Source organism: Acinonyx jubatus, chromosome C2, assembly GCF_027475565.1.
Source record: "Acinonyx jubatus isolate Ajub_Pintada_27869175 chromosome C2, VMU_Ajub_asm_v1.0, whole genome shotgun sequence".
Classification (NCBI taxonomy): Eukaryota; Metazoa; Chordata; class Mammalia; order Carnivora; family Felidae; genus Acinonyx; species Acinonyx jubatus.
In genome coordinates this window covers 76,995,232-77,020,895 of record NC_069384.1, presented here as the reverse complement: position 1 = coordinate 77,020,895, position 25,664 = coordinate 76,995,232, and the positions used below count along the sequence as shown (strand labels likewise).

General features: G+C 39.7%; 1 protein-coding gene across 12 annotated transcripts in view; it reads left to right on the top strand.

Annotated features, from left to right (window-relative positions):
• The window catches only part of TP63 (tumor protein p63), a 228,662-nt gene that overhangs the window by 144,652 nt on the left and 58,346 nt on the right, over positions 1 to 25,664 (top strand). For all 12 annotated transcript variants that reach the window (XM_015064359.3, XM_053221061.1, XM_015064358.3 and 9 more), the window contains one exon: positions 568 to 822. In XM_015064359.3, the coding sequence (XP_014919845.1) occupies positions 568 to 822 (255 nt within the window). The remainder of the gene's footprint in view (positions 1 to 567; positions 823 to 25,664) is intronic.

The following is a 25,664-nucleotide window of genomic DNA, read 5'->3' as shown; positions in this document are numbered from 1 at the left end:
GCTCACATCCCTTTTATAACATATCTATCCAGTGATCATTCTCATTCTGAATAACATGGCAGGAGGGGGGGGGGAAAGTAGCATGTGGTATTCATTTATTTTAAAGATATTCTATACACCTACTAAACACTGGACATTTCTGCCCAGTTTGTTAATGAGCACGTATTCCACATTTTCTTTAATTCAAATATAGTTGCCACATAATGTTACATTCGTTTCAGGGGTACAATATGGTGATGTCAAGTCTATACCTTATGCTATGCCCACCACATATGCAGCCACCGTCTGTCACCATACAATGCTACCTCAGTATCGTTGTATATATTCTACGTTTAGTTGCTCTTCAGGAGACCACAGTCTCCCAAGGCTGCACCCTTACAAGGCACGCACAGGCCTCAGACTTCCCTTGCTGTTTCCGTGTATCGCAAATTGGTCCCTTTACTTGAAACATGAAGTTTCATAGACCCAAGGTGGATTTCTGGACAACGTATGCACCAAATGACGCCTTTTCGGAGCAATGATGGGCAGCTGAAATGGCTAACTCTGGGGTTTCTGGGTGTCCTGCAGCCACAGTACACGAACCTGGGGCTCCTGAACAGCATGGACCAGCAGATTCAGAACGGCTCCTCGTCTACCAGCCCCTACAACACAGACCATGCGCAGAACAGCGTCACGGCACCGTCGCCCTATGCGCAGCCCAGCTCCACCTTCGATGCCCTGTCGCCTTCCCCCGCCATCCCTTCCAACACCGACTACCCGGGCCCGCACAGCTTCGACGTGTCTTTCCAGCAGTCTAGCACCGCCAAGTCGGCCACCTGGACGGTAAGAGCCCCGGGCACCTGTGTGCCCTTAAACCTGACCCTTGCCTCCAAGGGTGGTCTTCATTGCCCACCCCCTTCCCCCCAGGGACTTTTCAACTCTGTCAAGGCTTAGAGATTCATTTCACAGTTTCTCCCTGTCCTCCAAGGACATTGTGGTTTTGAGTATTTACCACTGAACCAGAGAACGAAAAAGTACCATTGAGTGGGCAAAGCCCTGATCTGGGAACCAAAGTCCTGTGTTCTGGCTGGCACGTAGTAATTTCAGCGAATCTGTTCTCCCCCTCCCGGCTGTCAGGGGTCCTTGGTGTAAAAGTTTTTGGAAAGCTATAAAGCAGTATGCCAACAAGAAATATCATAGTCGTAGGATGCGTATTTGCATTTACCAGAATGTAGCATAGTTACCAGTCTCCTTATTTTAAAGAAGTAAATGCCATATTAATATGTGGCTAAAAAATAAAATCACAGGCATGGGGTAATAAGAAATATAAATTTCATTTATTAAGGAAGGGCTAAATTTGTTTATACGTGTAGGTTCTAGAACACAAATCGTAACTTATTGATACAAATAGATTTATCACCTTTATAATTTTTCCCCCAAAGACGCTTCTAAAACTGTACATCAGAGTCCTGAATTAGTCCAAGGACATTATGATTAAAAATGTTGAAAAAAAGAACTTTACATATGTAACTTTTCCAAGAAAATATGGAAATATTTTCAAAAATTAAAAAGGTACAAGAATGTTTATTCTATTTAAAAGTTCATATTGTTAATGTATTATAAATAAGATTTGTATATAAGGGAGGAGATGCACAAGGCTGGTTTTAATTGCTTGATCAAAAAATGGCCAATACCAAAGTGGCATGCATGTTTTTCAAACAACTTAATATTTGCATGGATTCTAAAAGCACTTCGAAATATCATCCTCTTATTGAAAAATAGCTTTAGAATGGTTTTAACAGGTTTTTTTTTTCCTCTTTGGCAAATAGCTTTCTTTGGAAAGTGTTTTACTTCTGTATTATAGCATCTAGTTCGCTATTGCTTTAATCCAGCTGTATATGGTTCATAAAACAATCTACATTTATAAGACTACATCCCAATGTAATTTCACATGTGTTCCCTCATTTTGTCTTCACTTCTTTGTGAGCTAAGTAGGATGAGCTGTATACTTCCCATTTCACTACTAAGGAAAGCCAAGAATGTGGAGGTTAAATGACATCCCTAAACGGACAGAGGCTTTTGTGTAACAGGACCTATTTCTGATTCTGACCTGCCCCACCAGATTGTGTTCTTTCTTTCTTTTTCGTTTTTTCTAATTAAAATTTTTTTCAATGTTTATTCATTTTTTGAGAGAGAGAAAGAGAGAGAGAGAGAGAGAGAGAGAGAGAGAGAGAGAGACCGAGTGTGAGTCGGGGACGGGCAGAGAGACAGGGAGACACAGAATCTGAAGCAGGCTCCAGGCTCTGAGCTGTCAGCACAGAGCCTGACTCGGGGCTTAAACTCAGGAACGCTGAGATTGTGACCTGAGCTGAAGTTGGACGCTTAACTGACTGAGCCACCCAGGCACCCCTCTTTCTTTCTTTTTCTACCGTTCCACATAAGGATGTTCAACACTTGCCTAAAATTTTATTTTAGTGCTTTTCTTTCATGATTGGAGAAGCGGTTCTGTCATGGTTCATATTTCAAACATAAACTCTAACTATGAGCCTACAATTTGATCTTTTTTCCATGTGTTACTCACCAACTGTGTTATAATCATGAGTGTCTTTTATATTAATAATCCTGGAGGTGGACACTAAAGGTGAGTAAACTTAGAGTTCATAGGCCTTAATAAATATTGGTTGATCAATCTAAGTAATACTTTGCTGAAGATCTGCCCGACTAACCATTTTATAAGTGGAGCATAATGTGCTTTAGAATAGGGGTTGCCGAATGGGTGTTCATAATCCCTGATCTCCAAGGCTAACAGTTTTTTGTTTGCATACCCAGGCCAAGCTCTGCTGTGTTAGGAATAAGCACATCTGAAGGGCTGATGGGCATATGGAGACCACTTAATGATTGCTCACTTCCTTTCTAAAATGGTTTAAAAACCATGGTGATAGATCTTGTTGCAAGTGGAACATTAAATCAGCCACCCTTTGCCTCCTGTATCACCTCCCATACAGAAGTCTTAAGGTTTACTTTTTTTAGATTCAACACAATTCCGAACCATCAAAGCCCCTCTCTAGGACAAGTAAATTGTCACACACACACACACACACACACATGCACACACACGCACACACACGCACACACACACACATAAGGTTGGGGATGTATGCCTAAGTGGCAGGTTAAAAAGAAAATAAAATGTCTTGTGGAGTATACTGGTAAAATTTCCTTAGGTGGGACAACAGTGAGGTCTGTACCCTGAATAAAGGAGTAGGCATTGCTGTTAGGGGAAAGGTCACTCTTTGGGGGGCAGAAAACCTGGATTCCAGACATGATCATCTTTGTGACTTTAGGCAAGTCACTTGGTCTTTCTTGCGTTCGATCTGTGTCTCTGATGAGGAAAAAGAGGAGTCTGGTAAAATTTGTTTTCTTTTCTTCTGGTGTGCTAGTGTTAATAATCAACATAGGACACTTCTAGAAGGACTTAGGCTCTTATTAGGTGTTTTGCCTGCCATTTAATGAGTGGCCTGGGTTAAGCTGTTTTGCCTTTCTTGGATCTTGGTTCATTTGTCTACAGTCTGCCCTATAGATTTTACAGAACCATATAGAATTTTACAGGTTGTATCGAATAGATTGAATTAGATGTCCATTCTCCCCTACTGGTGTAGCATGTGGTGTCTAGAGTTTTCCTAAGTAGTACTTTCTTGTTCATCATCAGTTTCATTTTAGGCCCAGTTGCATTTCTTCTAAATTTAGGACACTTGAACCCTTATCTGAGTAGCAGTTGAAATCACTTGAAAAGACCTCAGATCTATCCACAGACACCAGTATCTTGTACATAGCAGCATCTGAGTCTCTAGGCCAAATTATATATCCTCGCACTTATACATCGACCTCACTTTTGTTTGTTTGTTTTTCAAACATCATTTATTTATTTTGAGGGCGGGGGAGAGAGAGAGAGCGAGAGAGAGCATGAGTGTGCAGGGGAGGGACAGAGAATGAGTGAGAGAGAGAGAGAGAGAGAGAGAGAATCCCAAACAGACCAAGCACTGTCAGCATGACGGCAGAGCTATCATGAGCCGTAAGATCCTGATCTGAGCCAAAACCAAGAGTCGGACGCTTAAAGGTCTGAGCCACCCAGGTGCCCCCATAGACCTCACATTTTAAAAAGTATTGTCCCAGACATTTATTTTGGTTGAGCCTCACAACTGAGGCTTTTAGCCCCACTTTTATAAATGAGGAAACTTAGAGAAGTCAAGGTTCCAAGGCTTATCACCTGTCGAGGAGGGAAAGGAACCCAGGACCCCTCACTCCCAGTTCAAGTCTGTCTGCCATCCTGTCTAGACTGTCTTTCCCCCTGATTGATAGAAGGAGACATACAGGGACACACAGGCCCTGTGTAGTATGGTGGTAAGGACCAAGTGATGGAGGGTTTTTTATTTTATTTTATTTTATTTTATTTTATTTTATTTTATTTTATTATTTTTTAATATGAAATTTATTGTCAAATTGGTTTCCATACAACATCCGTTGTTCATCCCAAAAGGTGGATGGAGGGTTTTTTAAATGTCCTATTACACAACACCTATTTCTTAGGCATATGTGCATTTTAAAGCAACTTTTCAAAATGAAACACTATAATTTAAAACCGTGCACAAACGGGAAGCAGCAGAAACAGCTGTCATTAGGAAGAGCCACACTTACTACATGGTATTCTGGTAATTCTGTAATAAACACTATTTAGTACCATTTTATCACTTGTCATTGTCCTTTTGTGTTTTCTCTTTACGTTCTGATTTTATGCATAATTACTGCCAAAACACAATTAATACATTTAAAGTGTATATGCATATTTCCTTTGCTTTCTCTATTTTTTATTTTTTTAATGTTTATTTATTTTTGAGAGAGAAACAGAGACAGAATGTGAATGGGGAAGGAGCGGAGAGAGAGGGAGACACAGAATCCAAAGCAGGCTCCAGGCTCTGAGCTGTCAGCACAGAGCCCGACCGAGGGCTCAAACTCACGAACTAGGAGATCGTGACCTGAGCCAAAGCCGGACACTTAACCAACTGAGCCACCAAAGCACCCCTCTATTTTTTACATAACAAATACAGTTGTGTGTCCAGTTCCATAAAAATATGGTATTTATTTTAAACTTCTTCCAATGAAATAAAATGAAGTGTGATAACATTTTCCATATTCTCTGTTTCAGGGACACACACACACACACACACACACACACACACACATTCAGACCCAAGCAGTACTGAATTCAGAATTTACTTTCAGACTCTTTGCTTATTTCTACAATATAATTGCTACTGCTAAGAGAGGCCTGCCACTTATTATATTAAGGTGCTACTCCAGTATTACAGCTAGGAATCATTAGCTATAAGACAGTTGACAGAATGGTGTTTTAGAAATGGCAGGAAACTTAGGTACAGATTTCAATTCTGAAATTTCCTAGCAGCATAAGCGACCTGCCCAAAGAATCCAATCTCTTTAAAACTCGCTTTTTCATGTCTGCAAGTGGCCATGTTAATACATCCCTTATTATGAGAATTGCATGATCTGTCTAGAGCACTGATCAGCGCCTGACTGGCCATAGGCATATAAATGTTTATGAATCTGAATTTTGATCCCTTTGTTTCATGAGTTTATTACAGTTTTGTGAAGGTTCACTCGTACAACAAGTAATAATTTGAAAGGATGCAGAGCAGAATGTTTCTACTTTTCTTGCTTTCCTTAGTGCTTTCAGGCATGCATACATACTCTAGCCCCAAGGGACTGTGATACTATCCACTATCCAAATATATGAATAGATGCTAGAGAATGATTACAGGCCGCCCCAGACGCAGACTTCTGCAGGGTGGCTGTGCTATTTTCCTATGCCTGCCCAAGCCAATGCAGCCTCCTTGCCTGCACAAGGCAGGACCCTCTCCATATTTTAAGAACCTGTTGACTTCAGCATTTATTTTTCATTGTTAATCTGCCACTTCATTTATGGGGATGCCTTTTGTAGTCACCGTGGTAAATAAAACACAACAGTGGATTTCACTTATCAAAGAGTCAACATATTGATTTGCGATGGCAGAGTACTGGGAGCCTACACGCTCGCCAGTGGGGGACTTTCAACAAATTGGGGCAAATCCATATAACGAATTACTCTGGGGCCATTAGAAAGAATCATATGTACTGACCTGGAATGCTTTTGGAGTTGGTGGGGATGCAGAGATCAGCTTTCTGTGGCACCTACCTGAGAACCGAGAGGTCTGATCAGAACACCACTTCTGGGGGCAGAGTGTTTTCTTTCCCTGGACTCCAGTGACCAGGCCTCTTTGTGAATATAGGTCAGTCTGTCTCGATTATAAGCCTCGCACACCTTCCTCAGTTTGAGAGCTGTTTTCTCATAACCCATGGCACACAGTATTATCTGTATGCAAACACTGTGAAAACCTCAGGTTAGTGTTTTCTGTTGTGCTTAGTCTGAGGTAATGACCTGGCCTTTGGACATACAGTCATTTTTGCTCTTGTGACTTTCTCCCTTCATAGATTTCAAGGTCTTAGAGGTCAGGCATCCTGACCTGGTGCCCAGCACACTGTCCAGCATACAGTAGGCCCTTAATAAATATTATGAGACTTTGTTTTCTCTTCATGGTTAAAGGAAGCAATTATACTTCCAAGCAGTATCCCTCAGTTCTGACCTTGATTGTTAACTGTCTGTAAATTTGATGCTTTCTCCCTCCACGCATGATTTATAGAGAGAGCATTCTTCCTTTGCCTCTCCTAATCATGCCAGCCTCATGTCCTGTTCAGAGCTTTGAAGAATCTGACTTGAGCAAGTGGAGAGATTAGGGAGGTGGCATTTGAAAGGGGAACAGCCAGTTCCCCGGAGAGTTTCATTGATCCCAGCATATCAGTCTTGCAAAGCTCTCTCCCCTTGGCTTCACAGGCGAGCTGAGATGCATGCCTGTGGCCCACCCTCCCTGTCATCAGGTTACCTGTAATGTAAGACTTCCAGAATAAGGCTGCCAGCTCTGCAGAAATCTAATGCAAGCCAGCCCATTGCGTGGCCCTCTGGAATCTTGGGACTCTTAAGAATAGCCCATCAAAGGACATGATGTACAGACACACTTTTTCATGGTGAATATGATTTATCAACTTCTTTTCACAAAGGAAACACTTTGGTCTTCAAAGTTTGAGATTTAATTGGGACTTGAGCTGATCTCATAATTGAGTGGGTGTTAGACTTTATTGCTGAGGGATCGAAGTCAGTAGACTGGCTCCCGCCAGTGTTACATTTGTTACCCATAACAAGGTTATTTTCACTTCTTGACATAGCTGTCCTGCAAATCTCCTTTTTGTGCCTCTCTCTCATGATGAGGAAAAAAAAGTGCCTTTTTGTGCCTCTCTCATGATGAGGAAAATAATAACATTGATCATATTCACCTGCTCTGCAGCTCTTCCTTAGTTTACAAAGTATTGAGGAAGACTCTCCTAAATAAAGAACTTGAAGATTCTTGGTGATGGTTTGTGTGTCATACTCAACCCTAGATTGGATTTAAAAATGAGTTTCCATTACAAGACATGCTGCAGGGGTATTGTCCTGAGTGCAGAGCAGAGTCACTTAATCAGCATGCTTGCCCTAATTTGTTTAGACTGACTCTAGATCAATGTATTTGTGATAAGCCAGTTTCACCTAATCTAATGTTTATGCCCCTCCCACACTATTCTGAGAGATTTGTTGAACACACTATAGTTTTTATTTAAAAATGAAAATTTTGGCATTGACTTATTATATCTAATATGAGAACTAACCACTAATTAAAAAGAAATAACTAGCAAATTTAAATAAAGCTGGCATTTCTTTTTCTATGACAGTTTCCTTTTTTTCTTCTGGTCCTTCCCTTCTTCCTCTTTCTCCTCCTTCTTTTCCTCCTTTACTGTGTTACCATTAGTCGTGGTCAGTTTCTCTTGTGGTTTTTGGGACTCGAGGGGTGCCTGGGTGACTCAGTCGGTTGAACGTCTGATTCTTGATTTCTGCTCAGGTCATGATCTCGCAGTTTGCGGGTTTCAGCCCCAGGGCCTGCTCTGCGCTGACAGCGTGGAGCCTGCTTGGGATTCTCCCTCCGTCCCTCTGTCTTCTCTGCCTCTTTCTCTCTCAAAATAAATAAATAAACTTAAAAAAATAAGATAAAATAAAAAAGAATGGGAATCCGATCATCAGGCCCTTTTGTTTAACATATCATTTGGACTAGAACTGGGCTACCTTAGAGATGGTATACCAAAATATCAGCCGGAATCAGATGATGAGAACAGGGATGGCAGCACATACAGTGGTAAGTGCTTTGCAACCCCAGCCTGTTGTCATGCGGGAAAGCCCATCTGGTGTTGAAAGAATAGTTTTTCAAGAACAGCTGGAAACCTGGGTTTGCATGTAATATCTCCAGATCTTTAAATGACAGTAATGATTTTATTTTTTAAAAAATTTGTAAACCACTATAGACCAAAGAAAACAATAGATGTGCTGAATGTTATCCTTGCAATATATTAAACAGTGACCAGGGAAGATGATGTGGAGTTTAAATAATATAACTGGAAATTAAAGCAAGCAAGTAAGGGAAAGATTACTAGTAAACATGTTTCACTCAGAAGTAAATAATTCTCTATCCCTTTAAAAACCTGTATAGATTAATCCTTTTGTACAATAAACTAAGCCACACGTTGTCATGGCAGAATTTTCTCAGTGTCTTTCATGCAATAAATGACTTTCACCTTCTCATAAAATAAAATTAAAATTTTAGTTTATAAAAAAAATAATAGTATGTATTTTTGGTTTCTCATCTAAGGAAAACGTTATTGTTTGGTTTTTGTTTTTATCATTAGAGAATTCATGGAACTCTATAACTTAACTCTCCAAAATTGGCCAAAATTGTAATCCTAAAACGGCAGTGAGATTTAAAGAGTTCCACATCAATTTTCTCAACTCACTAACTGATAGCTTATTTTTAACTGGCACATAGAGAGTGTGCCAGAACAAAAATCATGAGGTATAAACCGAGAATAATGTCATACAAAATTTTTAATGACTCAGAAGAAATGCAGTATATCGTTAAACTTGACAAAGATCCCTTAAAATCAGCCAGAGTGGTGTGTGCATTTACTGAGGGAATGTTGCACTTGGTGCCTTCTCATATATGAGTTCTGCATCTTCTCCCACTTGTATCCCCAATATCAGCCATTTCTGTAGTGTGACCAAGCGTGTATTTTTCTCAGGAAAGGGGTTTAGCAATCAGCTCTCATGTCATGAGTAAAAGCAACTGTGTGTAAAAGAAATCCTTGTAGTTTTCTATCAACAGCAATTACTACATCTACTCAGGTCACCAGAACTGGAAGGTGACTTGAGATAACATAGCTTTATGCCCACCCATTTCCAATTTTTTAAGATTAAAGGAGAGTTTATTGTAAGGGAAAAATCTTAGACTCTTTGAAGCCCTGCAGACATTCTGTAGACATGGAATGGCTTTTAAAACAAGGGGTCCTGTAATTAAACACACGGAGGTCTAAAGGTAATGATCTTAGCAGCAGTCTCTTCTGTGGTTTTTAATAATGATGATGGCCCCATCATCAGGCTCCCCTCAGGTGAAATTTAAAAGAAAATCTGATAGTAGCCAGAGATGCTAGATCTCATTTATTGTGAGGTAAATCAGGGAGAGATTCTCACTTTACAAATAGAATGAACATTCTCATTCCACATTGAATCTATGATGAAAACTCATGATTTCTTAGTGAAAACAAAAAATTAAAAGCCAGTATAATATGCTACCTTGTTAATGTATTACCAAGGTCTGAAGACTTGGAATGTAATTTCTAATTGTGATATGAGGAATAGTGAATTTTGAAGTTCATCAGTCAAACAGTGGTTCCTTCATGGGCTAATCATTCAGTTTTTATTTCTACTTTTTATGCTGTTTAAACAATATCATCTGCTGAGTCTTGGAGAAAAATAGAACAAAGACGAGTACTCCATTTCAAAGTACATTTCGTTTTATTTGAATGGTTTCCAAGTTATGTTAGATAGGAAGAACAATGATTACTTAGCTTAAGGGTTCTCATTTGAATCTGAGAAGAAGAGTGTGACCCATGAGGTAGAACACAGGACTCAGAGGGAGACTTTTGGGTACTAACAAGCATTGTGATCCGGGGACCTTGTTTTGTCCCTGCCCATCTGTTCAATGGGTCTTATGGTATTTACTTGGCAGTATTGTTGTGAGGTCTCATTAAAGTTCATGAAACTCTTTGGAACCTGAGAGATCAAGTTCTCAAAACATGATATGTTATCTTATCCTGGATTTTTGTGTTTTGATGTACCTGCTTAAATGCTTACAGTTTCATCAGTTTTCCATTCATAAGCAAGGATGGATGAAACAGTATAGATATATCAATCCCTAGAAATAAAAGTGGGATGAAAATATACTCTTTAAATAATACATGCATGTATATATGTAGTTTTTTATAATATAAAATAATTTCTTCCTAAAACATTTAATTCGATCCTGCAACTGTTAATCAGTTACTTTTTTTCTCAGTGTTGTATTGGTAACATTTCAGCAGAACCAGTAAAAAGCTTTTAAATTATGATTTATTTTATGTGGTCAGCAAAAGAAAAAATACTCTCTTTTTCTCAAAAATACAAAAATAAATATTAATGTTTATATAAATACAAATATGTTACTCTAGTTGAGTAACAAAGGAATTAACTTACAATAATTATAATTTGGACTTGAAAGATATTTCTTCCTTCTCTCTCCCTTGCTTCCTTACTTTTCCTTCTTCCCTGTGTTAAGACTTTTTTTCCCTTATTATTTTGTTTTCTTGGGAAAGCAAATCTCATTTTCCCATAAGAACAATATTGTTACTATAGATTGTATGTCTGACCAAGGACTTGTCATCAAGTAAGTCATAGATATGATTAACTGTATGTCATAAAAGCAAAATTCTGACTACCACGAGCCACTGTAATAGTTTAAAAGAGCAAAATACTTCTCATAATCCTATAAAATTTGCTTAAATATCTTGAATGACTTGTATATTAAGTTTACTTATAAAATTTTAAGTTATTTTATGAATTGATTTATCTAAAACTGGTATGCTATTATAATAACCATTTTAACTAACTTTTTGATGCCAGAATTTTATTGGATTTGATGTATAGGAATCTGAGACACCTGTGTTTCTCAAAATTTTCCCTAGGAAAATTAGAATGGATACTTAAAAAACATCTTCCCGTTGCCAAGATTCTATTCAAAAAAGAATTCTGTGGTGTAGACCATTCTTTAGTTTCAGGGTTTGAATGAATTTTTAAAGGTATTGAAGATTTTTCTTGTAAAGAAAAAAAAAGAAAAAACTGGATCTTATTGAATTTGAAAGTCTACTTTGTGTCTGTGTTTACTATCATGACTGTCACCACAATCTCTAAAGCAGAGCTGTCTTGAGAAGATAAAATGTCCCTAAAAGTAAGTATTTATGAGAAAGGTTCTGAGTGCTAATGGACAGAGTTCTGTTCCTTTGCCTGAATGTTTGGTCATGGAGTCTTTGAGGACACAAGTTGTACGTTAGATCCAGGATTTGGTACTTACCTTTACATACTATCTCTTTGGGGCATCTGGGTGGCTCAGTCAGTTGAGGGTGTGACCCTTGGTTTTGGCTCAGGTCATGATTCCAGGGTCGTGGGATCGAGCCCCATGGTGCGCTCCACGTTGAGCATGGAGCCTGCTTAACATTCTCTCTCTCTCTCTCTGTTTCTCTCTCTCCCTTTGTCCCTCTCCCCCTCTCTTAAAAAAAAAAAAAATTCTCTCCCTCTGTTCCTCTACCCGGGTTGTGATCTCTCTCTCTCTAAAATTAAAAACAAACAAACAAACAAATAAATACATAAATAAATGCTGTTGGTTCAAATTTATCACCTACACTCACTCTTTTAACCTTTCCATAATAAACCATATAATTTGTAGGTTAGACCTCTGGGAAACGGTGTTTGATAATTAGATAAAACAGATTGATCAACAGGTACCTTAGAAAGTGTTTTCATAATAGAAATTTGGAATAACTTTTTTTTAAATATTTCCACAGAATAGATGTATAGAAAATGTATCCTAATGTGATAATTAAGAAGTTCTTCTTAATTAAGAGGTTATAGATAAATAACCTCTTTCTCCTTTGCTTATTCTCATGCCTAGAATGTACTGTAATTATACAAGTATAAATCAATGCACACTCTTTTAAAATTATTTTGTTTAACTTTATTCCCTTTGAGTTTAGAAAGGCACTTGACAGGGGTGCCTGGGTGGCTCAGTCGGTTAAGTGTCCCACTTCAGCTCAGGTCATGATCTCATAGTCCGTGAGTTTAATCCTGCGTTGGGCTCTGTGCTGACAGCTCAGAGCCTGGAGCCTGCTTCAGATTCTGTGTGTGTCTCTCTCTCTTCCCCTCTGCAGCTTGCACTCTTCTTTCTCTCTCAAAAATAAATAAACATTAAAAAAAAAAAGGCAACTTGACAAATTTTAGTCAGTCTTTGAAAAATATATCATCACCCTCTAAGGTTTACCATAGATAACTCCTTCTTTAGGCTTATATTGTTCTTGCATTATATTCACTGGTTTGGGATCATATTTCATGTTTATCTTCAAGGACTACAGCTTATACTTTTGTATAGAGGTGTAACAAAGGCATATTTTTAAATGTCTATTTATTTATTTTGAGAGAGAGAGGGAGAGAGAGGGAGCATGGGGGAGGGGCAGAGAGAGTACAAGAGAGAGAATCCCAAGTAGGCTCCATGCTCAGTGCGGTGTTTGATCTCACAACCATGAGATCATAACCTGAGCCAAAATCAAGAGTTGGACACATAATTGATTAAGTCACCCAGGCCCCCCCAGAAAGGCATATTTTACAGGTATTTATATTTTACATCTGACAGTCATCACATAATTTAACAAGCAGTAACTCATCTGTGCCCTTTTTTGCTGTAAAAGCTACAATGGCAAGTGATGGGGCACTCGAGGTCTAGGGAAAAGAAGATGTCTCACTTAGCAGAACCAGAAGGAGATGTAGACTTCTTCCAGTCTAGTTTCCTACTCAAGAAGCATTCAATAGGTAGCTATTTGCAGAAGTTTCTGTAACGTATTCATAGTTTTGAATCGATTTCTTGCCTAGTGCCCCATGGTTTACTGTTAGCGTGCTTCTCTTCAATCGTGCTTCTCTTCACACGGTGGTATAGACATATGTGTAAAAATTATGCTGAGAAACTTTTTGTTACATTTTTATGTTTATACCACCTCCTTTCAGCGTCTACCCACATGTACTTGGATACTTTGGGATTAGAAGCAGGGAGGGGAAAGGCTAATCAAAAGGAAGAAGAGGAGAGAGGGGAAGGGAGAATAGTTTGTTAGAAAATGCCAAGTGGGTTCTTCTGTAAAAGTATACTGTGCACACTTAAAGTTTTTTGTTGAATATTTTCTAAGATGCTTTTATGGTATATTTTCATAATATGGATTTCCAAAATGAGGAGAAAGCCAAATCAATTGAAATTGAACGTTGAAATTCAGTCTAAAATCTTGGCTTCCTTGACAAATGCATTCTATGTAATCTCCTGGATGTTGCTTCAAAGTATAGTAACTTACCCCTTATTTCCTTCTGTGTTCTTGTTAGGAAAGTTGAACTCTTTGAGGAAAGGAGAGGAAAGGGGACTTCTTATTTTCTCTTACCTAGCAACTCTTGTTCCTCTTTGAGAAATATGCATTTTATATCAAATGGTTAGGTGGTCTTCATCAATGAACATGGTAAATATGTCATTCCACATACTTCCCTAAATGCTTTGAAATTTCCTGGAAGGAATCCATAATAACCTGCTGGTATTTTAGTGAAGTAAAGACAAGCAATATGATTTTAATTTTTTTTTTATGTTTAATTTATTTTTGAGACAGAGAGAGACAGAGCATGAGAAGGGGAGGGGCAGAGAGAGGGAGACACAGAATCCAAAGCAGGCTCCAGGCTCGGAGCTGTCCGCCCAGAGCCCGACGCGGGTCTCGAACTCATGAGCCGCGAGATCATGACCTGAGCCGAGGTCATGACCTGAGCCGGGGTCGGACGCTTAACCGACTGAGCCACCCAGGCACCGCCGAGCAATACGATTTTAAATCCCCTTTTCTGTGTGTAGTAGTGATGGTTTGACTTCGGTAGCTGTGAGGCTTAACTTTTTAGTTACTGCCAATTTTATACGTTCTTTCTACATGTTAGAAATATTCTTTTATTATAATTACTTTTGAAATTAAGCTTTCCTTCCCGCTGTCTCAGAATACAACTTAACTTCACAAAGCTTAGATTTGAACTTGACTTTCATAGTGTCTGCTTTTGAGGGTCCTAGTGTGTATCCACATACACAAAGACACGGTCAGAGCTGCTTAGGTATCTTTTGTCACCCATCTCAGTAGTGGGTCAGTTGTGCTCACCACATGGATAAAGTTTCAAGACAAAATAAATTAGAAGTGGAATGGATTAGAATGGATATATTTTGCCTGGGTACTGCCCATGTGTTATATGAGCAGTGTGAGAGGTTACAGCCTTCTAAAACTTGCTTACCAACATTCCCAAATTAACAGGTTTTATTTTTTAAAATGGTTTGAAAATTTGTTTTGAAGTTGTCACTTGGACATATGGTTGTGGGGCATAGATTAGCTCCTAATTTATTGCTTTCTGAATTTGGTTGACATCAGAATTTTAGACTTCAGAAACAGAAAATGTAATACTTCCAAACATTTAAACAGAATAGGGGGGATATCTCTTTTCTGTAAATTCCCAATTTAAGATGAAAATGTGCTACCAACTGCTACCTTACAATGAGATATGATATGGCACATATAATCCTATAATATACGGAAGATGCTTACAGAGTATCATTTTCAGTTATCAGTCGGTGACAAGTACTATGACCATCCTGGTAGATATCCAGCACACCTTTGCCTCTTCCTGAAAACAAGGACTGTGGCTCCTTTGCTAAAGTGAGGACAAACTGGTACCGAAGGAGGCAGGGCGCTTGCTTGAGTGGAAAGTATTCAGCCTCTCTAAGTAGATAGACCTGCAGTTGAATTCTGCCTCCCTCCATCTGTGTGGCCTTGGGCAAGACACTATGCCTAAGGCAGTTTCTTCATCCTTATAATGGGAATAATAGATCTTTAGGTAGCATTTTATTAATAGGATTAAATATACTGAATGCAAAGTACCTAACACTGTGACTAGTCACTGGTGATTTTTAATTGCATGGGTCGTAATTGGATAATTAGGATTAGAATATAGACTAAGCTGCTCGCCACACTCATGGATTCTTTGGGAACTGTAATAGGGAGTCCTCTCTAAGGGTACCTCTATCTCCTGGTGCGTAGCTTTATACCTTATGGTGGAAGTGATATTGAAACAGTACTTTAAAACTTTTATCACAATTAGGAGCAGAGAAAAATGAATCTCTACCTTGGGCATCCTGAGGGTATAATCTAAGTTGGTCCTGATTCTTAGAAGACATATACTTTCTGGGTTTTTGTTTTGTTTTGTTTCTGTGAATATTTCATTATTAAAATCTTAATATAAACATACCTTTAAATATACATATTCCTTCTCCTTATCTTAAAAAAAAAAAAAGTCTTTAAAATCGAAGCTCCCGGAAGATGAATAACATTTATCTTATGGTTTTGAATTACACCCAGACACACTGACATGTCTATTTCTTTTTTTTTTTTTTTTTAATTTTTTAACATTTATTTATTTTTGAGACAGAGAGAGACAGAGCATGAACGGGGGAGGGTCAGAGAGAGAGGGAGACACAGAATCTGAAACAGGCTCCAGGCTCTGAGCTGTCAGCACAGAGCCCGACGCGGGGCTTGAACCCACGAACCGCGAGATCATGACCTGAGCCGAAGTCGGACGCTCAACCGACTGAGCCACCCAGGCGCCCCTGACATGTCTATTTCTGATGTGCAAGTCCCTTGAACAATTATTCAATGAGAACTATTTTGAGATAAATTAATGTCCTCTGGAAGATAGCACTGAGGAGTAATTATTTGTACAGCCTCAACCCAAAAAGAACTGAGACCCATGCTATGAAAGGGGGATATTGTCAATCGGTTGCACAGAGGTCCTTTTTATTGCCAGCTTTCCTGGAACTAGCCACATTCTATGCTTGTTTAGATGGCCACAGAGGGCCCAAGTTCCACAAAAGAGAGGAAGTCACAGGGCAACAGATTCCAGCTCAAAGTGAAGAATGGTCTTGGTTCCATAGGGTTGGAATGCACTGCCTCCAGTGGTGGTGAGCTCAGCTACCACAGTGTGTGAAAACAGAGGAGACCCTTGACTCAAGTTTCAGATGAGAGAACCAATCAAGTAGCCTCTGAAGTTCCTTTGAATTAAAAATTCTATGCATCCAGAGAAGTGTTTTGTGGCTGGAAAGAAAGAGAAAGACAGCAATGGATGCCCTCTTCTGTGCCAGCCTCTTGGTTAGGTGGGGGAAGAGAGTGGACTTTACAGACAGGCAGTGGAATAGAAACACAGGGGCAAGACTACTGTGCCCTTTCTAGGACATCAGTTCTACTCTTCTGCCTGTGTCATGTATGGGAAACTGCAAAAGTTAAGCCTCGAAAGGTAGAATGAGGCCAGCCTATGACGATCAAGGCTTTTGGACTCCATACCGTGGGCAGTGTGCTGACACTGAATACTTTTTTGAGCATAGGAATTATCATGCTCTGATCTACATATAAAGCCCGTTAACACAGCAGTGTTGGGAGGCAGATTGAAGAGAGACTGGAATAAGAGAAGCAGAAGTCGTGCAGACCCTTGATGGTGGGGCCTACCTTTCACTCACTGATACGGTGCACTTGAGACGGGAAGGACAGATGTTGAGAGAGCACAAGAAGCAGATGTGGACGTCACTGCCTCCAGGGACTACATAGGAAGGGAGGGAGGAGGAATGGAGAGCCAAAGCAGAAGCTGAAATGATCAGCTATCTTACCAAGGGAAATATGTTAGTAAAGGGTTGGCAGCCATTTTCTAGCTGGGGCCTTTGGAAATCACTTAACCTCCCTAGTGCCTCAGTTTTCTCCTCTTTTAAACAAGGATAATGACACTTCCTGTCCAGGGTTGCTGTGAGGGTCGAGAGAGGTAATGAAGTGCTGTGGTCTGTAAACTGGGAAGTCTATCCTCATGCAAACTGTCACTGCTGCCTTGGGATAGAGGCAGCAGGTAAGGCTTACAGCTTCCTGTCTTGCAAAATTAACATTCACATCCTATTACTGATGTCCAAGCTGAAGGCTCTGCTTGAATGAGATGATTATTATCCAGCCTATTTCAAAACTTCCTACCATGTTCTCTCTCACCCCTGGTAATAAAAGCCAAAGCCTGCTAGCGTCCAGACACTTGACCCCTCTGCCTTCCCTCTCTCCATGAGGAGAAAGCCAAGTAGTCTCTAGAATAGAATTCACACTCTTCTCCTGGGCTGATTGAAATGGCTGGCTGTGGGGGATAAGGACCTCTTTGTAAGGCTCTTCTAACTGGAGTGTGCCGCAGGTGCGAGCTTATGGAGTTATTTTCTCACTAGGGCGGCTGTTGTCACACAGAAAGTGTTGCCCCTCTTCACGGCGCTTGATCACAGATACATTAACATTTGTGCCTAGGTCCTAAGCCATACCTTCCAGGGACTGATTTCCCCCTTGAAGCACCAGTGAGGGGAGAGGCCCTCGTCAGAATTCTCACGACTGAATCATTGCCATGAGCTAATGTCTCCAGCTTTATGAGTCACTGCTGGCCCGGGCATCAGTTTTGTAGGTCAGAAAAATTCACATGCCAAGCTAGACTCCCCTCTTGTCATTAGCTTGCATGTGGGACAGCAAGCAGTCATCATACGGTGGCATTCTGGAAATCAGATGTTTGGTCTTCTCTGTGAGGACATAAATTAGTCAAAGAGTTTAGGAGTTCATAGTTGTATTTCAAAATTCCTCTGATTTTTGTGTGCGTTTTGTTTTGCTTTGGGCAACGTAGGTGAAATGATGTGTTTGGGAAATGAATGTTCTTGTAATAGGCAAGATATAGCTTGCAGGAGAACATCTGTAACCAACCCATTCGGCATGAGACAGGGCCAAGGCTTGTTTGTGTTTCAGTGCCTGTTCAAACATGTCGAATTTTTACAAGATTTATAAAGTTTTAGCGGATTCTCCTTAAAATATCATTTCTTCATGTAACAAGTATATGCATTAATAGCCTGGTGGTTAGAATATATACCCTTGTGGTGTGTAGGCAATGCCAACATTGAGCTGAGTGGTATAAAAATAGTTGCCAATATGAAGTGGATATAAAAATATTAGGAACGTCAGGAATAGCTCATGAATCTACCTATTAAGCTAGCAGTAGGCACAAAGAAATTATGCTTTCCAAACTTTTTAATGGTTATGATAGAGATTTTGTGCAAAACAGAGTAAGAAAAATGGCTGAATATTTGCTCCCAAGTACTCAGAGGTATTGCTCAAAACTCTATGAAAAAGAAAATAACAGAAGCAGGGAGAGGAGCCAGTTGGGGGATAAGGTTAAATGCTATAAATATCGATTGAACGACAGGATTTTTAATTGTCTTTACCTGTCTCCATGCTTTGTCTTTATCATATATATATATATATACACACACATATATATATACATATATATATATACACACACACACATATATATATAGACACACCCATATACATACATGTATGTATATGTATGTATATGTATTATATGTGTGTATTGTATGTGTATGTATGTATGTATAAATAGAAATACCCTGTGGGAGTGAGAGTGAGAAGCCAAGAAGCCTACTTGCTATTTTGTTTTGTTTGGTTTTGTTTTGTTTTAATACACATTACTTACATACCTTCTTAAATCTTTGTGCTTTAAAAAGTAATGACATTTTGGGACAGTGATCTGCTTCTTGATACCTTTTGGGCAGAGGGTTGGGGGTACGTGCTGTAATTTATTAAATATTCTGAATTCACAAGAAAGACGGCTCTTCCCCATGACTCCTGCAGCCTCTCATATTTTCCTGTGTCTTCCCCCTTCTGGTTCATATTTTTGTTCTGTCAAGGAAATGAGCTACGTAGAGAAAAGGGCAAAGAAAGCAAGAAAAGGACAGGGAGTGGTAAGAAAAATAGGAAGGAAACTGCCCAAAGTTAGAGTGTAGCGGTTCTTTTTAGTGAAATGAATATTTTGAGTTTCCAAAGGGGAAGTTTGTGTAATGAAAGTTTTCTTACCCATAAAACTGAATTTTTTCATACTTTCTGAGGCATCTATAAATACTGTATGCATGAAGGACAGGGGTTGCCCTCTGTCTTAGAACTTTCTAAGGGAGAAAATGCTTCACTTCTGTCACTTCAATTTTGATTATATTTGATCAGTTTCTTCGAAAAGGCATTAGTTCACATCCAGACACTTAGTTTCTCTTTTGTTCATACATACTTTAAAAATCATATTTTTGGACACCAAAATGTTAACAATGAGTTTCTCTAGGAAATGAAACTACACATATTTTTTTTTATTTTAACAATGTTTCCTTTTACTATTGCTCACTTTTCTTGGTATATCAAGACACAGTTTTTATTTTGAGGGGAAATATTAATAAAATATACTATGAAGGAACTATCTAGAAGTAAGGATCTGAGTGAAATACCCCCAAATAAAAAGATAGAGGACTTTTTTTTTATCAGTAAGTTTTAAGAAACACCAGCTATGTGGAGAGCTCAGTAATTACGTGAAGAATGCAGTGTTAATTTATTTTCTTGCAGTATTTACAATGTTATCTTCTCAGAAGCTTCAGAGTAATTACTCAGCCAGCCTGGGATGACCAAGTACACAGTTACCACTGCTGTCATAGTATCGCCCATCTTATGCTTCTTACATTTTATATCGTATGCATGTGGACTCACGTCCCCAAGTACTTTTGTTGAAGCTATGTTGAAGGCCCCGTATCAATAGGTCACCATTGTTCCAATGCACTGACCCACACCTTTAGTTGTTTATTTTTTTTTTTATGTTTGTTGGTTTTTTTGAGAGAGAGAGAGATTGACAGAGCACAAGTTGGGGAGTGGCAGAGAGGGGGAGACACAGAATCCAAAACAGGCTCCAGGCTCTGAGCTGTCAGCACAGCTGTGCTGGGGCTGCACAGATGTGGGGCTCAAACTCACGAATGCGAGATCATGACCTGAGCCGAAGTCAGATGCTTGACCAACTGAGCCATCCAGGGGCCCCCGCACCTTTAGTTTCAAGGTGCATTTCTTGAGCACAAGAACGTGCACTCTGAAGAAAAACACACATACTCCATAGTTTATTAGGGTGATGAAGCTAGTTACCAGAGCCCTCTCTTTCGGGTCTAAATCATCTTGCTTGCAGGTTGTTGAGAATGCAGTGCGTGAAGCCCATGGTCCAATGCCTGGCACTGAGCAGGCCCTTGATAAATCAGCCTTTTTATTATTAAAGCTGTAGGGTAATCATATTAATAGATAGGTGAGTTAGCCTTCTTCAAAGAGCTCACAGTCTATCAGGCAAACTGATAAACCTAGCTGTAATTCAGTGTGACAGGTGCTATAATCTGTCTGGAATGTCCCCCTACCCACCACCCTCCTTGTCTGCCAGGCAGACTCCTGCTCATCCTTTAAAATACACTGAAAGCTGTAATTGTAGATGAAGCCTTTCCTTGCCATGTCCCTCCCCTGACACACACACACACACACACACACGCACGCACGCACGCACACACACTCACTCCCTCACTCAGGATTTCCTTCTCTTACATTCATTACACTTTGTACACATATTCAAAGTCACAATGTATGGCATGTCTGCCTCACGATTATCATGTGAACTCAGAGGCAGTAGCTTTCTCTTTTCATCTCTGTATCATAATGCTGGCATATATAATGGGTCTCAATAGATATGGTCCGATCATATTCCTTGTCTGAACAAAGTGTGGTACAGCACGGAAAGCAGACTAATTTTCCCACCTTCACAGCAGACTTCACGTTTAAAGTTGGCTTTCCAAAGATGAACAAGATCATGCTATAGGGAAAGAGAGAAAGGACACTCCAGATAGAGGAGGATTAAGGTGAGTAAAAACATGGGGACATGAACATGCCATGTAAGTCTCAGAGGAGGGAATAGTCTGGTATACTTGGACCATGCAATATTTGGGAGAACAGCAGGGGGTGTGGGGACAAGGGGGAAGGAGGAACCAGTAAATGAGACTGGAGAAAAGTCCACAGAGCCAGATAGAGGGGGGCTCTGAATCATCTTTTGGAGTTTGGCCTCAATCTTGCAGGCATTGAGCTGATACGGAAGGACTGTGAGTGAATGGGGGGTGACATTAAAGTCTATTGAAGGAAGATATCTGGCAGCAGTATGGAGGCAGGAAGACTGAAGGCAGAGACGCTGATTGGGTGACTATTGCAATAACCAGATCAGAGATAAGGGAAACACAGATCAGTGTGAGGTTTGGAGAGGATTTGCAGTATATATTTCAGAGACAGAACCTTGCTGTGCATAATCGGGGTCGTTTTTTCCTCCTAACACAGCATTTTCTGCACACTGTTGTTTTAAAGCTCTATCAGGACTATAGTAACAAAGAAGTCAGTGATGTATTCCTCAAGCATTTGGGAAGTTTTTGGTGCTCTGTTTACTGTTTTCCTCTTAGGATTGGTCTTGGCTATTTACCCTATTGCGTTGTATGTGTGAGAAAGTACCTACATGTGTGTAGTGGCCAGATGAAGAAACACTGTTCACTCTGCTTCTGCCTTGCATTGGAAATGCAAGGAGGAAGTTTTATAGATTGAAGCAGGAAGAGCTCTGGACAGGGAGCCCATGACTGACTTGATGGCCTTGGTCAGGCCATTCTGCTGCTTTGGGCTTCAATTTTCTTATCTGTGAAAGAAACGTACTAGACGAAAAATTTAAACTTTATTCCTGTTTCCCATCCTAGGTATAAGAATTAACACTGTTGTTCTTGTACTGGGCAAAAATAGTATATTTAATAGTAGCACAAAGAAAATGGAGGCATCTTTTACTTCCGTTTTGGGCATACTGGGGAAAAATATGCTATTAAACATAGAAATGGTATTTAACAAAATCAGTCACAGGAAAAATATATTTGTGTTTTGACCCATGGTTGACCCTCAATGAATGTTCAGTGAATTGAGTTATAAAGTCTCTTCATTCTTTTTACTGCCTATTAGAGATCATACATTTTATTGTATTTTTTATTTTTTTTATTTTTACTGGTCCCCCCACAAAGGATTCAAAATTCGTTACAGGTGCCATATTTCTAAGTCTACCTATAGAAATTGGACCGGAAGAGATTTTGTTAATCACCTGCCTGGAGACCCAAGTGTCTGAAAAGAATTATCAGTTACATGCTTCTTCCTGCTTTAGTGCCTGGGACATGCTCCTTCTGGGAAGCATACGACAGCTTGCTGTAGATATACTACATATAATATGGTTAAGAGCTTTAAGCATTTATTCAGAAAGCTAGATCCATGCAAAGAAGTTAGAATCTGACTGTCAGTTTTTAAAGAACCAGCTTCCCCTTCTTCTCTCCCTGTTTATTTGACCCAGATATTAAGGGAGGGGATGGCAGAGCTAGAGAAGGGCACATGTAGTATTTCAAAGGTGAAACTCGACAGTTTTTGGAGCAGCTTCTTTGAAAATTAGTTCATTTCACTCCTCAACTAACTTCAGTGTCAGTGACTCCTACACTTCTCTGACAGTTTTCTTCAAATATTTACCCTTTCTTTCCTTTAATTAATAAGCCAAAATGTAACCTTCACTTTTTTCAACCAAATACACTATTTTTTTTTTCGGGGGTAAACTTACATCCATTTCACAGGCATACCTCATCTGATATACAAGCTCGCTTTACACAATGTGGGATTAAGTATCTGATTAAGTATACTGATTAAGTATCAGCTGCATTGTCAACCTTCATTTTCCTGGACTCTGGAAAGAAAGGCAAGTGGCTATTCAGTGTGATTAGACGAGGATGGGGGTGCTGATGAGAGAGTATCAAACTATTATTGACACAAAGATAGTTCGGCATATCTGGAGTTCAGATTTTAGATCTGACCAAGAGAATCTGGGTGCTGAAGAAAGCTAGAAACTTTATAGATAATAGTGCAGAGCTGCCCTTTTAACAGTCTGTCCCAGTTCTTGATACAAAGGATTGATAACTTGTGGGTTTGAAAAACAAGACAAAACAAAAAACTATCTGCCTTTCAATTTGATTTACAGCACCTCCCATTTTCATGGCAAGGGCTAGGGACAAAGTTCATTTTATTGCATTAAAAAAATATTCTGAAATCATCTGGAAACTGGATATCAGCATTTATTTTACTGGAGTGAGAAACTTCCAGTTTGATAATACAGTTGAAAAATCATTAGCCTCTTTCCTTTTCAAAATAGTGAGTTTGTATCACAGACCTCAGTGATGTAGTTCTTCAACTCAAATGAGTTTTTTGTTTTGTATGTGTAATTTCCCTTTACATAGAATGCAGATTTGTTCTTATTTTCTTATGCTTACTACTTGAGTGAAAGATGCATAAAGTAAGGTCTCTCTCTAGAAGTTCAGAGTCTTCTAGCCAGGAAGACAAATGAAGACCTCTAATTATAACAAAAGACAAATCAGTATGTGTCACAAGAAAAAATAAAGATACATTTTCTTTGGGCTTGGAAGGAATAAGAGAGTATACGGACAATCAGTAAATACTGTCAGGATACTGTCAGTGTATAAAAGTGGGATGGGCATGGCTTATGAGGTCTGGAACAGTTAAAACATGAAACAATTGTGTAGAATTCCGTAAGGGTTAAAACACCGTGTGTAATTGTGTAATTCTGAGATAGTACTAGGGAAATGGAAGAAAACTCGAAGTTTCTGCACTCACTTTTCCTGGATGAGATGGGCCAGAAGTGGTCAGTCAGAGGAACAGCCTGCCCTTGTGTTGTCTGTGTGGTTCCTTGCTCAATGCCAATGCTACCAACTTGCCCTGAAATGAAAACTGATAGGGGCTCTGGAGCCTAGTTAGGTGAGAACAGGCTTGTGCCCTCTGTGACGACAACAAAAAAACCCTTGTAATTTCCAAGTGCAGGATAGTTATTTAAATCTGCTATTTCAGATTCCTTGGCTCCTGAGTTCTTTCTGTGCCTATTAAATATTTCGACGTGAATTGATTAATGACCTTTATTATTAATTTCCCAGCCAGTCATTGATGTAAATATAAACCTAGCACAGACAGTAGCTTACGTAGGCAGAAAGTTCCACCCTTTCCAGAAAGTTCTTTCTGAGAGTACTTCTTACATTATTTATTTCATGGTTTTATCTCTACATTTGTAATGTGCAAGTTATTTTCATTTCCACGATATCACCGGAGCCTCACAACAGCATCCAGTTTCAGTGTTGTTATCCCCATCTTCCTGTTGAAGATCAGGGCACAGAAGTTTGCAGGTGCAGTGAGGAGCCTGAGTGTCTAGGCAGCTGGATGGTGGAGTTAGGACTTTGTTCTTGGTCATGTGCTCACCTTACAATAGTGATGTTAGTCCGTCCTTGTCTGCAGTCTTTGAGCCCCCTCCGCCTTCCTAATCTTATTTCTCTATTCTAGGAACACTGTAATCAAAGAAGCGGGCATTTGGCCTATACGTGGTAGGTTTCGATTGACAGCATATAGGTCTGGCGTTTTAATTTGGGGCCTGGAACTTGGTGTGCTCTGAAAGTTATCATGCTCTCATTAGGGGAAATAAGTCCTCAGACAATGTGAACATTCACATTTCTTCTTGTCCTTGGGTTTTACTCAGTGACTAGCTAATGAACATTAGCTTTGACTTGTCTGCAAAGGGCTTGATGGGCTAAACTCTTCCTATTATAGTAACCCCTGGGACTGGCAGACGAACAGCTATTAGAGTCAATGTCCTGAAACCAAGGGGGTTGCTCAGGCCCAACTTCCCAGAGGGTGGAGATCAGGTCCCTTAGCTCTGGTCCAACTCAGATCCAATAGCTGGAGCTGGAGACAGCTCACCAGCTAAAACCAGAAGCAATGATTTAGCAAGGAAGGCTAAAACAAAAAGCTCTTTGCCCCTTCCTTCATTTTCTAATAAAATATAATGTTTGACTTACATTTTTACCTCTGGCGGTATAGTTAATTATGCTTATTCTCCTGTATATGGTATTATGGTGTCAGAATTTGGCATCTGATGACCAACTTCAAGATTTAGATGATGGGGATGAAATTGGTAGTTACCATTTATTGAGCATCAGGCCAAGAACTCCACAAGACACGTCATATCATGGCAACTGATTCATGCGGCAGTTCTTCCAGGTAAGTAATTAATACTCACAGTTTACAGATACAGAGTTACTTACCTCTCTAGGCTTAAAGTCATCTAGCAAATAAATAGCAAAGCTATCCTCATAAGCTCAGGCATGAATGACCCTTGAATGAAAGGCCCTTTTTACTAGTATCTGGACTGTCTGTCACCTTTCTGCCTGCTCAAATGTAAGTTCTTCTAATGGGATCAAGAAAGCAAGGGCAGAGGTGAGCTGGATCCTCCCTTCTTCCCTGCTGGCAAGCAATAAATAGGACCGGATTTGCTG